The sequence below is a fragment of the Salvelinus namaycush genome, chromosome 11, assembly GCF_016432855.1.
Source record: "Salvelinus namaycush isolate Seneca chromosome 11, SaNama_1.0, whole genome shotgun sequence".
NCBI classification, from domain to species: Eukaryota; Metazoa; Chordata; class Actinopteri; order Salmoniformes; family Salmonidae; genus Salvelinus; species Salvelinus namaycush.
Window position 1 is genome coordinate 2,069,044 of NC_052317.1, and position 13,680 is coordinate 2,082,723.

Sequence of the window (13,680 nt, forward strand, 5' to 3'; positions counted from 1 at the left end):
TCTCTGTCCTTGTTTACTATTGTGCTATCCTCAGATAATAGCATTGTTTGCTTTCGCCGAAAAGCCTATTTGAATTCTGACATGTTGGCTGGATTCACAACCAGTGTAGCTTTAATTTGGTAACTTTCATGTGTGATTTAATGAAAGTTAGATTTTTATAGTAATTTTCATAGTAATTAATTTGAATTTGGCGCTCTGCATTTTCTCCGGCTTTTTGCCAAGTGAGACAGTAGCGTCCCGCCTAAACTCAGATTTTTGGATATAAATATGAACTTTACCGAACAAAACATACATGTATTTTGTAACATGAAGTCCTATGAGTGTCATCTGATGAAGATCATCAAAGGTTAGTGATTAATTTTACCTCTATTTCTGCTTTTGTTACTGCTCTATTTGGCTGGGAAAATGGCTGTGTTTTCTGTGGCTATCTACTGACCTAACATAATCATTTCGTGTGCTTTCGCCATAAATCCTTTTTGAAATCAGACATGTTGGCTGGATTCACAACAAGTGTAGCTTTAATTTGGTGTCTTTCATGTGTGATTTCATGAAAGTTTGATTTTTATAGGAATATATTTGGCGCTCTGCATTTTTACTGGCTTTTGGCCAAGTGGGACGTTAGCGTCCCACATATCCTAGAGAAGTTAACCAAACCCATATGTCCAAGATTTTGTGTCCAACAGGTGAATTACAGGAGAAGGTGATTCACTCAATCCAACCAGGAGACTGGGTGTGGATCCAGTCCCTGAGGAGAATAGACTGGAAGCAGCCACGGTGAGAGGGGCCATATCAAATACTCCTGGTGACTGCCTTCGCGGTGAGAATAGTTGAAAGAGCTACCTGGGTTCATATCACACATTGCAAGAGGGTAAGACACACTGACACTGTCGAACAATCACAGAGTTAGGAGAAGAACCGAATACCAATAAGGTTCGGGGGTTACCTATCTAACGAAGATTCCCTAACCCGCCCTATCCTCCCTGTGCCTGTTCATAGAAGTGAAAGTATGGGCTGGCCTCTAGCTGATGATATGTTCTCCGGGAAGGGGTGGGGCTTTACAGGAGTGCTGGTCAGTCTGAGCTGTCTGATTGTGGGAGCCATATTGTAGAAGATGAGGGTTTTGTATTGACAGCGTGCAAAAGGTCACTTAATCTGGATAAACAGGAAGTGAGAGTTGAGCTAGGGAAGGATATCTCAGTCGAGCTCTATGTAGACCAAATGGGGTTTCTGACCGTTTGGCAGTCTAGAACTATGAGCCTTTATGGAAGATATCTGTGCAGGTCCCCGTGTAGTTCATGGAAACAGGTCATAGCTCACACCGAGAGAGAGGGCTATATAAATCCACATACCCAGTATGGAAGAAGATGGAGTATAGTGAAGGTGAGGGTTTTTGACTGTAATCCGGAGCGAGGGAAGTGTTGCATAAAGTTACGAATTACCATTAAAAGCGTAAAGAAAGAGGATCTAGGGTTATGGTATGTTGGGTTTGATCAGGTTTCGGTTGACACCATAGTACCATTCCGGGTAGAAGAGGTTAGGGCCGGGGATAGTTCTACAGCCAGCCAGAATACAAGCAGAGCCCCTGACGAAACAGATACTGACCGTGGAGTCGTCCAGAGCCAAGGACCGGTGCGGATAGTTCAGACGAAAGATCTTAAGGAAGTGATTGAGGTAGAAACTGGTTATGGGGATTCCAACCTGTGGTTGGAATGGATTCAGTATACAGCCAGATCAGTAGCTAAAGAAGAATGTTATGCCTGCGCTACAGCCAAACCTCAGTTGACAACCATCCCCTTTCCACTTGATGGAATTGATTCACCCAGGGGAATGGCCTGTGTGGTAAAGCTGTTCATGAAGGCAGGGCAGCCAGACAATGACAGTTGCAATGATCTGCATTATCTGTATCCCCATGTGCCCATTACATCCAGACTTCCCCCTTTCACAGTTACAGGAGGAAATTATTATTGTATGGCTCGATACATCACACACGGATAGGACGTAGGGGAAGTAAGAACATGCAATAGGACAGAGAATGTTACAATCGACAAGACAATGAGGGACCTGACTGGGTGGTGGAGTTCCAAAGACTTTAGTAAGATAAAAAGGCCTAGAGCGGATGTCTGGTGGTTGTGTGGCGGTATGAAGCTGTGGCCTAACCTGCCTACAAATTGGACCGGTATTTGTGCACTAGTGCAGTTAGGCATGCCCTTCACCCTTATCCAACACAAAGACCTAGTGCCAGGTAGAAGAGAAAGAAGGAGTGCTCCGTCAGGATCTTTTGACAATAGAGTTTACATTGATAGCATTGGGGTTCCAAGGGGGGTGCCTGATGAGTACAAAGCTAGGAATCAGATATGGGCTGGATTGGAATCAAGCATCTTCTGGTGGTCAACTCTCAATAAAAATGTAGATTGGATAAATTATATCTACTATAACCAACAGCATTTCATCAACTATACTAGAGAGGCGATGAAAGGGTTAGCAGAACAAACAGCTGCAACTAGTTTGATGGTATGGCAGAATAGAATAGCATTGGATATGCTACTGGCTGAAAAGGGTGGGGTGTGTGTGATATTCGAATCAGAATGTTGTACTTTCATCCCTGATAACACAGCTCCAGACGGATCAGTGACCAAGGCCCTGGCTGGTTTAACCACATTAGCTCACGAATTAGCAGAGAACTCTGGGGTGGATAATTCTCTAACAAATTGGTTTGACAGTGTGTTTGGGAAATGGAAAAATGTCATAATCACTGTGTTGTGGGCAACTTTCACCTGTATGAGTGTTTTGGTTCTGTGTGGATGTTGTTTGGTCCCATGTGTGAGAGGTTTGATCACCAGGACTCTGGAGAGGTCAATGATGCAACAGATGGTGAGGTACGGACCGATTCCGAGCTCCGGCCAGTGGGATGAATACAGGCCTCCAGGCCTAGGAGATGGCTCCGTTTCTTTTAACTACGGGGAGCCAATGTTGGATGAGACTACATAGGATTGTTTAGACTGTTTTTTTATGAAGATAGGATTTTTACTACAAACAGGAAGCGTTATGATTGGATATAGGCCTATAACAGTCATTGATGAATATCGAATGTACAAACATGTATTGGTTTGGATTATTCTTGTATACCATTCCATATAGTGTTTGAGGTATCAGGGTGTATTATTTAGTCATTAAGGGTAGATTGTGAATGGAATTTATATGTTTAAATGAATGATTAGAATATTCCACCCTGAAACCATATAATTGTATGAAATGAATTAGAATCATCAATGAAATTGATTAGAATCATCAAATTATTATTAATGATGTGTGTAGTCTTAGTCAGTAAAATTATAATAAATGATGTGTGTAGTTTTAGTCAGAATTAGGGTAAAACAATATATCTGTACAATATGTCTTTATAGTATCTTAAAACACAGACTGTCTGAGCAAAATTCGGTGCCGATCTTGGCTAGGGGCCACTGAGAGATTTGGGAGAGGGCAGAGAGTACTTCTCACGGTTTCCCTAATCTTGGGGGAGGACAGGGAGTGCTTCTCACGGTCTCCCTAATCTTTGTCGACTGGGTATTGATAAAGTATGTGCGTAGGATACCTACTGTTCGTGTGTATGTATGTGCGCCGCTATAAAATGGATGTCTTTGTATTGTGGACTTCAGAACGTTCTCGTGAATAAACATTTGACTATTGTAGGCTGGGCCTCTGTCTGTTTTCATTTCAACCAGTATCTTACAAATTCTGGGTTGCAGACTGAGTAGTTAATTGAAGTTCAGTTTATGAGCATTGAGAATATAATTATCTTAACAATAGGCAATAGTAGGCAGGCTATCAGTGCGTCACCCACCACTTTGCAATGTGATCTAGTGATCTATCAATGTGTATGCATTTTGAAAACATATATTTCATTGTTTGAAACCTGAATGTTTTACTTCATATTATGAGGCATGTCTTACCTCGATTTGATTCAAAGTAGCCTAGTCAAAATTGGACCATAGAAGCGTGGAGGCAATTATTTTATTAAGACTTCCTCATGGCCTCCCGAGTCGCGCAGCGGTCTAAGGCACTGCATCACAGTGCTCGAGGCGTCACTACAGACCCGGGTTCAATCCCAGGCTGTGTCGCAGCCGGCCGTGACCAGGAGACCCATGAGGCGGCGCACGATTGGCCCAGCGTCGTCTGGGTTAGGGGAGGGTTTGGCCAGCCGGCATTTCCTTGTCCTATCGCGCTCTACCAGCGTTTCTCTCCTGTTCTCTAGGTTTTCATATCACCTTTCTTTCGTTGTCCAAAAGCAAAAGGCACAATCCTAGTCATATTAGCGACGCATCCTAGTTGTTGCATCTTTAGATACCCACTGTTTCTCAGTTTTTAACAGAGATTGTCATCTCTTTCACATATGGAACCACTCATATCAGGTTTGCTGTTTAGAATGGTGTTTTCCTGCGAATTGCATTTTGTCAAGTGTTTGAAAATTACGTTTTATTGGCTGCTACATTACAGGAGTTGCATGATCTGTTAAGATGAATTGCCATAATCGAAATGTGATCTAAGTGTTATATCATTCTGAGCACTGTGGGTGGACGCTCTAATGGGTTAGACACCCAATGCAGACACTGTATAGGTCTGGTATTTCTCAAATGGCCGGTAAAATTAAAAACTTCCTGGTCACATTGTCTGGCGCCACATTTTCCTAAAGGAAACCCTAGTGTGTGTTTGTGTGCACAGGTCGGTGCGCACATCTGAGTGTTTGCCCATGGGCGTGGAGGTTAAATGTCACATTTAAAAAACATGACAGGGTAGAAAGGGTGAAATAGTTCAAGGGAATTACAATTTGAATGCCACTTTTTCTGTCCTGAAAAAAGTGTGTTGTTAGGATTAGGCCTGTAGGGTACGTGTAACAATTAAGATAGCGTTAAACTGTTGATCATGGGTTAATATTGCTAGGATATAGGATCTAGAAGCAGAACTCACTGCTTTGTAGAGCGGCAATGCGTGTGGTGTTGGTATAAAATCAGCACTGAACTCATCAACCAGCGCTGGGAGACCACGAATCTGCTCCACCATGGCAACGGTCACCTAAACAAAAATGTGTAGTAAAATCATAAACCAACAGATCCTTTACTAACCTTAATCTCTCCATTTCCTACACTATTTATATGTGGCTAACAATACACAAAATATCACTGAACACAAAATCATGAACACAAACTCCTTGTCAGGCCAACTATAGACAAACATATGTGTTGTATGAGAGAGTTGTTCGTCTGTTAATCCGGAACCAATCATTTACTCACACATTTACGCACCGCTATCCTTGCATTATTTTGATTTGAGATCTGTGTGCTTCATGAAAATGTTCTCCCATTAACATCAATTCATTATTTAGGTCAAGGGTGAAAGATGTGTGCGCTTATCTCAACTCTGAATCAGGCCTATAGTAAATAATAGGCTATTCCTCTTTGTCATTTGTCTTAACAGTCCCTCCCTTTTTATACAACTGTACATGGGTGAGTGCGAATGTCTACCTTGGCAGCCACCTCATCTGTTATGGTGTTGATCTTCTCTTTGACGTTCTCAGTCAGGCGGTTAAGTTGGCCTCTGACAAAATCTAGACGGTCCTTCTGGTCCTCTCGGTCCTCCAGGGAAAATATCCTGCACACGGAGAGGTCAAAGGGGAAAGAGCAAAGGTTGTCATAGTTAAGAGCAAATTGGAAAGCTTCTCTCTTTCAAGGCTAAATCCTATGCCGAGATGCACATTTGAGTCAGAGTTTTGCGCAATTCATACAGTACATGGATGTTAGTAGGAAGTTAGTGTAAAAAATGGAGGTTTGGATGCACAGATCTAGCGTTTGGACCTTTAAAGGGATACTGCGATATTTAGGTCTTCAATCTATTTATCCATTACTATGAATAGCTTTGTAAGACCTTAAATGACCAACCACCCAGTTTTGGAGTATTTAGAAGGTCTATTCCCCTGCTTTTGAGAGGAGCTGGCTACTGTACTGGGGGACTTCCAGCAATATCGCTAAACTAACGATATGCTAACTTCAATAATCTCCAAACAGCATGCAGAGACATAACAATGGTATCCATGAGTTCATCGGACTCTGGGTAAGTAGATAAACGGTCTAAATCTTGAAATATCACAGTATCCCTTTAATCTAATGATTAATAATCAATAGTGTTTAAGGGCGTATGGCAGAAGCACATTACCAATGCTCCTATAAAAAAAACTGGGGGAGAAACTCACTTCCTTTCGGCGGATGCGATATTTATGGCGTCCATGACTGCTTTGATTGCTTCTGTGATCTGCCACGCCCTGAGCGTGTGCTGCTCAAACTTGGTCTTGACCGCAGAGTGTGAGATGAACTCCTGTGCAGTCGTAAGTACAGCAAGTTAGTGTGCCAATGCCACTCAAGGTGAAATTGACAGTGATGTTACAATGGCCCATGACAATCAGTTATGCTTCAGTGCTCGCCTCAAAAGTCCTCTCGAATCTCTGGAACTCCCTCAGTCTCTCGTGGAATCCCTCTGCTAAAGCGCCTCCTAGCAAGACCAGCAGAAGTCAAAATCAAAATAACAATGGGGGACCACCAGCATGTTAAGTTATAGTTAATGTGGGCATTCATGGATGGCCGGGTAAGGTGAACAGTTCAAAGCTTTAAGACAGCAATGATGTTTTTGAGGCGAGACAGTAACAGGAGAGAGATGGGGGAAAATCTGTCAGGAGTGTGCTGGCGACTGCTTGTCAACTTCTTATGAATGCCTATGTATTCAAGTAAATTGTTATGTTGCCTTCTAAATTACCATAACCATATCAATATCGTATAATTATTGTTCCCAAACCTCATCAGAGAGCCAGCCCAGCCAGTCAATCAGCATCATGCAACCTAGCCTTTGGTCCCTCCTCGCCGATCTCACCTGTCTCGGGCATGCCCTGGGCACAGTGCATCCTGGAGCTGAGCACCTCCTTGGCCGACACAAAGAAGATCCGGCCTGGCGCCTCCTCTTGTCTCACCACCCTCAGCTCCTCCACCAGGAAACTCACACAGCGGTCCATGTGCTGCTTACGCACCTGAGGGAGCTCATGATCCATTAGGTTTGACATTTTGGTCACTCAAAAAGTAGGCAAATCGAATGAAGGGCTCAATGAAGCACCCATAAGCCCTTTATAAGTGGGACCCATCTTGTTTTTCTCACAGCTAAACTACACAAGACGTGTAATGTAAGCATAGTGTACACAAAGGGCAAGCGTGGATGACTGAGCCACTGTGAGCAAAGAGAAATCATACTCCAGCTGAGCAAGCAGCAAGTGAATGAGGCGCTCTTGCGCTGCTTAAGTGTCTATTTCAAGTATTTCATTCCTGCTTTCAGTGTTCTCCATAAGCGGATTGCACTATTGATTGCTTCGTCCTTTTGCTGCTTCTGGTGTAGCATGGCAAAAACAACGCTTATGAAATGCTTGCACTATGCTTGCAGTGTAGTTTCACAGTCAAACTCACTTCGTCAATGTACTCGGGCTCCCACGCAGAGGCATCCCAGCGGTTGTGCAGGATAAAAATGTTTGGCTTGGATATTCGCTCACTCACTTTGTGGAAAAACAGCTTCTCCTTTAAAGAGTAATAGACACATCAAGAAACACATATATATGAGTAGAGAAGCAATGGAAAGAAAAAATGGTTTTTAAATGAACAAATAAGTGTGCATAACGTGCATAAATGCATCATGGGACACACCGAAACATCTAGATACAATATAGTAATTGATTATGCTCATAGTGGTGTGCATAGGCGTAATTTCCAGTAGGAATGGGGTGAATTTTGTAAGATAGTATAAAAATGCAGAAAATATATTTGAATGGCAAAAAAACATTCTTAAAGTTTTCTGTCAATTAATGGTAATGTACGTTAGTGTTAATGCTAAAGAGTTACAAGAGTGGTTTAGTTTTTTTCTCTCACTGTGTTCATCAGTGTGGACTCTGCATTGCCCACCAACACAAAGACGTCAGCATCCAGACAGAATTTGTCGATCCAGCTGTCCAGGTAAGAGGTCACATCAGTCCCTGGGCTGCGTGTGCGCATGCATAATGCAACAATATAAGTAGAATTGATTGATTAGAGGAAGTAAAATAATACATTTTGAACAAGTGAACACAGTTTTCATGAAATACAAAATATACAAACACTGCACAGACAAGTCAGGACAACCCAGCGTAACAGAGCCGGTCCAGGTTGTATATTGTTCAGTTCCTTCAGAAAGTAATCATACCCCTTGACATATTCCACATTTTGTTGTTTTACAGCCTGAATTCAAAATGGATTAATTTAAACATTTTTCTCACCCATATATACACACAATACCTCATAATGACAAAGTGTAAACATGTTTTTGAAAATGTAACAAATTTATTGAAAATGAAATAAAGAAATATCTAGTCTACCCACACCTGATTCAATACACCTTTGGCAGCGATTACAACTGTGAGTCTTTTCAAGTCTTGCCATATATTTTTAAGCCCATTTAAGTCTAAACTGTAACTAGGCTACTCGGAACATTCAATGCCGTCTTGGTAAGCAACTCCAGTGTATATTTGGCCTTGTGTTTTAGGTTATTGTCCTGCTGAAAGGTACATTTGTCTCATTTACATTTAAGTCATTTAGCAGACGCTCTTATCCAGAGCGACTTACAAATTGTAAAGTTCATACATATTCATCCTGGTCCCCCTGTGGGAAATGAACCCACAACCCTGGCGTTGCAAGCGCCATGCTCTACCAACTGAGCCACACGTCTCCCAGTGTCTGTTGGAAAGCAGACTGAACCAAGTTTTCCTCTAGGATTTTGCCTGTGCTTAGCTCTATTCCATTTATTTTTATCCCACAAACTCCCTAGTCCTTGCCGATGACAAGCAAACCCATAACATGATGCAGTCACCACCATGCTTGAACTCAGTGGTACTCAGCGAGGTGTTGTGTTGGATTTGCCCCAAACATAATGCTTTGTATTCAGGACTTGAAGTTAATTTCTTTGCACTTTATCGTTAGTGCCTTCAAGCAAACAGGATGTTTCTGAATATTTATATTCTGTACAGGCTTCCGTCTTTTCACTCTGTCATTTAGGTTATTATTGTGGAGTAACTGCAATATTGTTGATCCATGATCAGTTTTCGCCTATCACCACCATTAAACTGTTTTAAAGTTACCATTGGCCTCATGGTGAAATTCCTGGGCAGTTTAGAAGGGACACCTGTATTTTTGTAGTGACTGGGTGTATTGATACACCATCCAAAGTGTAATTAATAACTTCACCATGCTTAAAGGGATATTCAATGTCTGCCTTGTATACCCATCTACCGATATGTGCCCTTCTTTGCATTGGAAAACCTCCCTGGTCTTTGTGGTTGAATCTGTGTTTGAAATTCACTGCTCGACTGAGGAACTTTACAGAAGTGTGGAGTACAGAGATGAGGTAGTCATTAATAAATCATGTTAACCACTATTATAATCAAATCAAATCAAATTTTATTGCACACAGAGTGAGTACATGCAACTTATTATGTGACTTTTTAAGCAATATTTTACTCCTGAACTTATTTAGGCTTGCCATAACAACGGGTTGAATACTTATTAACTTAAGACATTTCAGCTTTTCATTTTTTATTAATTTGTAAAAACATAATTCCACTTTGACATTATGGGATATTGTGTGTAGGACAGTGACACACAATCTCAATTTAACCCATTTTAAACTCAGGCTGTAACACAACAAAATGTGGAAAGGGTCAAATGGTGTGAATACTTTCTGAGGACACTACACTCTTAGAAAAACAGGTCCCAAAAGGGTTCTTCGGCTGTTCCCATAGAAGAACCCTTTTTGGTTCCAACATACATTTTATTTGAATCCCATAATTTATCATTTGTATTAGGATATGAATATGAATTGAAAATTGTATCATTTTTAATGGACATATTGAATCATTGAATTCATAAACTGAACTTGTATATTCATACTGTTTAAATATGGTAGATATTGCATTAATTGTCTGTGTATCAAGTTTACTAATTTCAAGTATATCAAAGGTAGGTATATTCAACTTCTCAGATGCATGTTTTCAAATTCAGATCTCAAATTCAGATTCAAAACCAGAGACAACATCCTGGTACTTTGCCAGCCAGGAAAGGTAGAGAACAAATGCTCTCTGTGTTAAAAGAGAAGCTTCTGGAGGTTTCTGAAGCCAATGTGGCGTGTTGAATTTATTTTAGTCATTAAAACTAGGTCAGATAAGGGTGAGGCGTTGTATTGTGAGGTGTTGTTTAATTTGTTTTTTAAAGCTAATTTTGCTGTTTGCTTGAGTCATTTGAGATGGAAGGGAGTTCCATATGATCGTGGCTCTATATAATACTATGCGTTGCCTTGAATTCCAACTGGATTTGGGGACTGTGAAGGGACCCCTGGTGGCATGTCTGGTGGGGTAAGTATATCTGTCAGAGCTATATGTAAGTTGATTATACAGACAATTTGGATATTTGAACACAATAATATTTCTCACAAAAACAAAAATGTATGCAGTCAGCCCTCAACCAGGAAAGCCTGGCCTGCATGTTGTTGATGTTAGTTCTGTATGTGCAGCTAAGGGCAAGGTGTGCTGCTATGTTTTGAGCCATCTTCAGCTTTGCTAGGTCTTTCATTGCTGCACTTAACCATATTACCGGACAGTAATCAAGATGGGACAAGACCAGAGCCTGAACTAGTAAAAACACAGAACATCTTTTTATAACAGACATACCACTCCCCATCTTCACAACAACTTTGTCAATATGATTTGAATATGATAATTGACCATCCAATGTTATACCTAGGAGTTTAGCTTCCTCAACTTGCTCAATGGTCACACCCACAACTCCATTTGAGGTTTAGGTCTTACAGAATGTTTTGAACCAAATACAATTATTTTAGTTTTAGCTGTATTTAAGACCAGTTTATTATTAATTACCCATTCTGATACTGACTGTAACTCCTTATTTAGAATTTCAGTGAGTTCACTGACTTTGGGTGCTGACATGTAGAGTGTGGAATCATTCGCATACATAGTCGTTCTAGCTTTGTTTAAGACCAGTGTCAAATCCTTTGTAATAATAGAGAAGAGTAACGGCACAAAACAACTGCCCTGAGGGACACCGCACTGTACATATCTGATGTTAGAGAAGCTTCCAATGAAGAACACTCTCTAGGTTCTATTAGCTAAATAGGAACACCTGCTATTTCTATGACATAGACTGACAAGGTGAAAGCTATGATCCCTTATTGATGTCACCTGTAAAATCCACTTCAATCAGTGTAGATGAAGGGAAGGAGACAGGTTAAAGGAGGATTTTAAGCCTTGAGACAATTGAGACATGTATTGTTTATGTGTGCCATTCAGAGAGTGAATGGGCAAGACAAAATATTTAAGTGCCATTGAACAGGGTATGGCAGTAGGTGCCAGGCGCACCGGTTTGTGTACACCGCACTGTGTGTATCAAGAATGGTCCACCACCCAAATGACATCCAGCATACTTGACACAACTGTGGGACGCATTGGAGATAACATGGGCCAGCATCCCTGTGGAACGCCTTCGACACCTTGTAGTCAATATCCGGACGAATTGAGGCTGTTCTGGGGGCAAAAGGGGTGCAACTCAATATTAGGAAGGTGTTCCTAATGTTTTGTATGCTTAGTGTATATTCTCATAGGGGCCAAATCATGCTTTTTGTGACACTTTCTTCGAATGTGTCCTGTGCTGCATGTGATCATCAAAGAGGGGAACAGAAGTCATGTCCATGTTCCAGAGGTCTTAACTTTCAGGTATGGCGTCAAATTACACTACATGACCAAACGTATGTGGACACCTGTTTGTTGAACATCTCATTCTAAAATCATGGGCATTAATATGGAGTTGGTCCCCCCTTTGTTGCTATAACAGCCTTCACTCTTCTCGGAAGAGAACTTCTCGGAAGATAACTTTCTACTAGATGTTGGAACATTGGTGTGGGGACTTGCTTCCATTCAGCCACAAGAGCATTAGTGAGGTCGGGCACTGATGTTGGGTGATTAGGCCTGGCTCACAGTCAGTATTCCAATTCATCCCAAAGGTGTTCAATGGGATTCAGGTCAGGGTTCTGTGCAGGCCAGTCAAGTTTATCCACATCTCGACAAACCATTTCTGTTTGGACCTCGCTTTAAGCAGGGGGGCATTGTCATACTGAAATAGGAAAGGACCTTCTCCAAACTGTTGCCACAAAGTTGGAAGCATAGCATCATCTAGAATGTCATTATATATAGTAGCGTTAAGATTTCTCTTCACTGGAACTATACAGTAGCGTTAAGATTTCCCTTCACTGGAACTATGTGGCCTAGCCTGAACCGTTAAAAACAGCCCCAGACCATTAATTCCTCCTCCACCAAACATTACAGTTGGCACTATGCATTGTGTCAGGTAGCATTATCCTGGCATTCGTCAAACCCAGATTCATCCGTCGGACTGCCAGATGGTGAACCGTGATTCATCACTCCAGGGAATTAGTTTTCACTGCTTCTCAGTCCAATGGCAGCAAGCTTTACATCAAATCAAATTTTATTGGTCACATACACATATTTAACAGATGTTATCGCGGGTGTAGCGAAATCTTGTGCTCCTAGCTCCAACAGTGCAGTAGTATCTAAAAACAATACACACAAATCTAAAATTAAAAGAATGGAATTAAGAAATATGTAAATATTAGATTGAGAGATGTCAGAGTGGCATTGACTATAATACAGTAGAATAGAATACATATGTACATATGAGATGAGTAAAGCAGTATGTAAACATTATTTAAACATTATTAAAGTGACTAGTTTTCCATTATTAAAGTGGCCAGTGATTCCAAGTCTATTTATATAGGTCAGCAGCCTCTAAGGTCCAGGGTTGCGTAACTGGGTGGAAGCCGGCTAGTGATGGCTATTTAAGGCCTTAAGATAGAAGCTGTTTTTCAGTCTCTCAGTCCCCGCTTTGATGCACCTGTACTGACGTCATCTTCTGGATGATAGCGTGGTGAACAGGCAGTGGCTCGGGTGGTTGATGTCCTTGATGATCTTTTTGGCCTTCCTGTGACATCGGGTGCTGTAGGTGTCCTGGAGGGCAGGTAGTTTGCCCCCGGTGATGCGTTGGGCAGACCGCACCACTCTCTGGAGAGCCCTGCGGTTGCGGGTGGTGCAGTTGCCATAGCAGGCGGTGATACAGCCCGATAGGATGCTCTCAATTGTGCATCTGTAAAAGTTTGTGAGGGTTTTAGGGCCAAGCCAAATTTCTTCAGCCTCCTGAGGTTGAAGAGGCGCTGTTGCGCCTTCTTCACCACACTGTCTGTGTGGGTGGACCATTTCAGATGGTCAGTGATGTGTACGCCGAGGAACTTGAAACTTTCCACCTTCTCCTCTGCGGTCCCGTCGATGTGGATAGGGACGTGCTCCCTCTGCTGTTTCCTGAAGTCCACGATCAGCTCTTTTGTTTTGTTGACATTGAGTGAGAGGTTATTTTCCTGGCACCACTCTCCCAGGGCCCTCACCTCCTCCCTGGAGGCTATCTCATCATTGTTCGTAATCAGGCCTACTACTGTTGTGTCGTCTGCAAACTTGATGATTGAGTTGGAGGCATGAGTGGCCACGCAGTC

The 13,680-nt window shown here is 41.8% G+C and overlaps 1 protein-coding gene across 1 annotated transcript in view; it reads right to left on the reverse strand.

Moving 5' to 3' along the window:
- The window catches only part of mfn1a (mitofusin 1a), a 52,931-nt gene that overhangs the window by 20,770 nt on the left and 18,481 nt on the right, over positions 1–13,680 (reverse strand). Inside the window, exons 8-14 of the mRNA XM_039004443.1 lie at positions 7,953–8,061; positions 7,497–7,604; positions 6,916–7,069; positions 6,473–6,540; positions 6,245–6,366; positions 5,520–5,646; positions 4,966–5,070 (exon numbers count right to left, since the gene is read on the reverse strand). Of these exons, the coding sequence (XP_038860371.1) occupies positions 4,966–5,070; positions 5,520–5,646; positions 6,245–6,366; positions 6,473–6,540; positions 6,916–7,069; positions 7,497–7,604; positions 7,953–8,061 (793 nt within the window). The remainder of the gene's footprint in view (positions 1–4,965; positions 5,071–5,519; positions 5,647–6,244; positions 6,367–6,472; positions 6,541–6,915; positions 7,070–7,496; positions 7,605–7,952; positions 8,062–13,680) is intronic.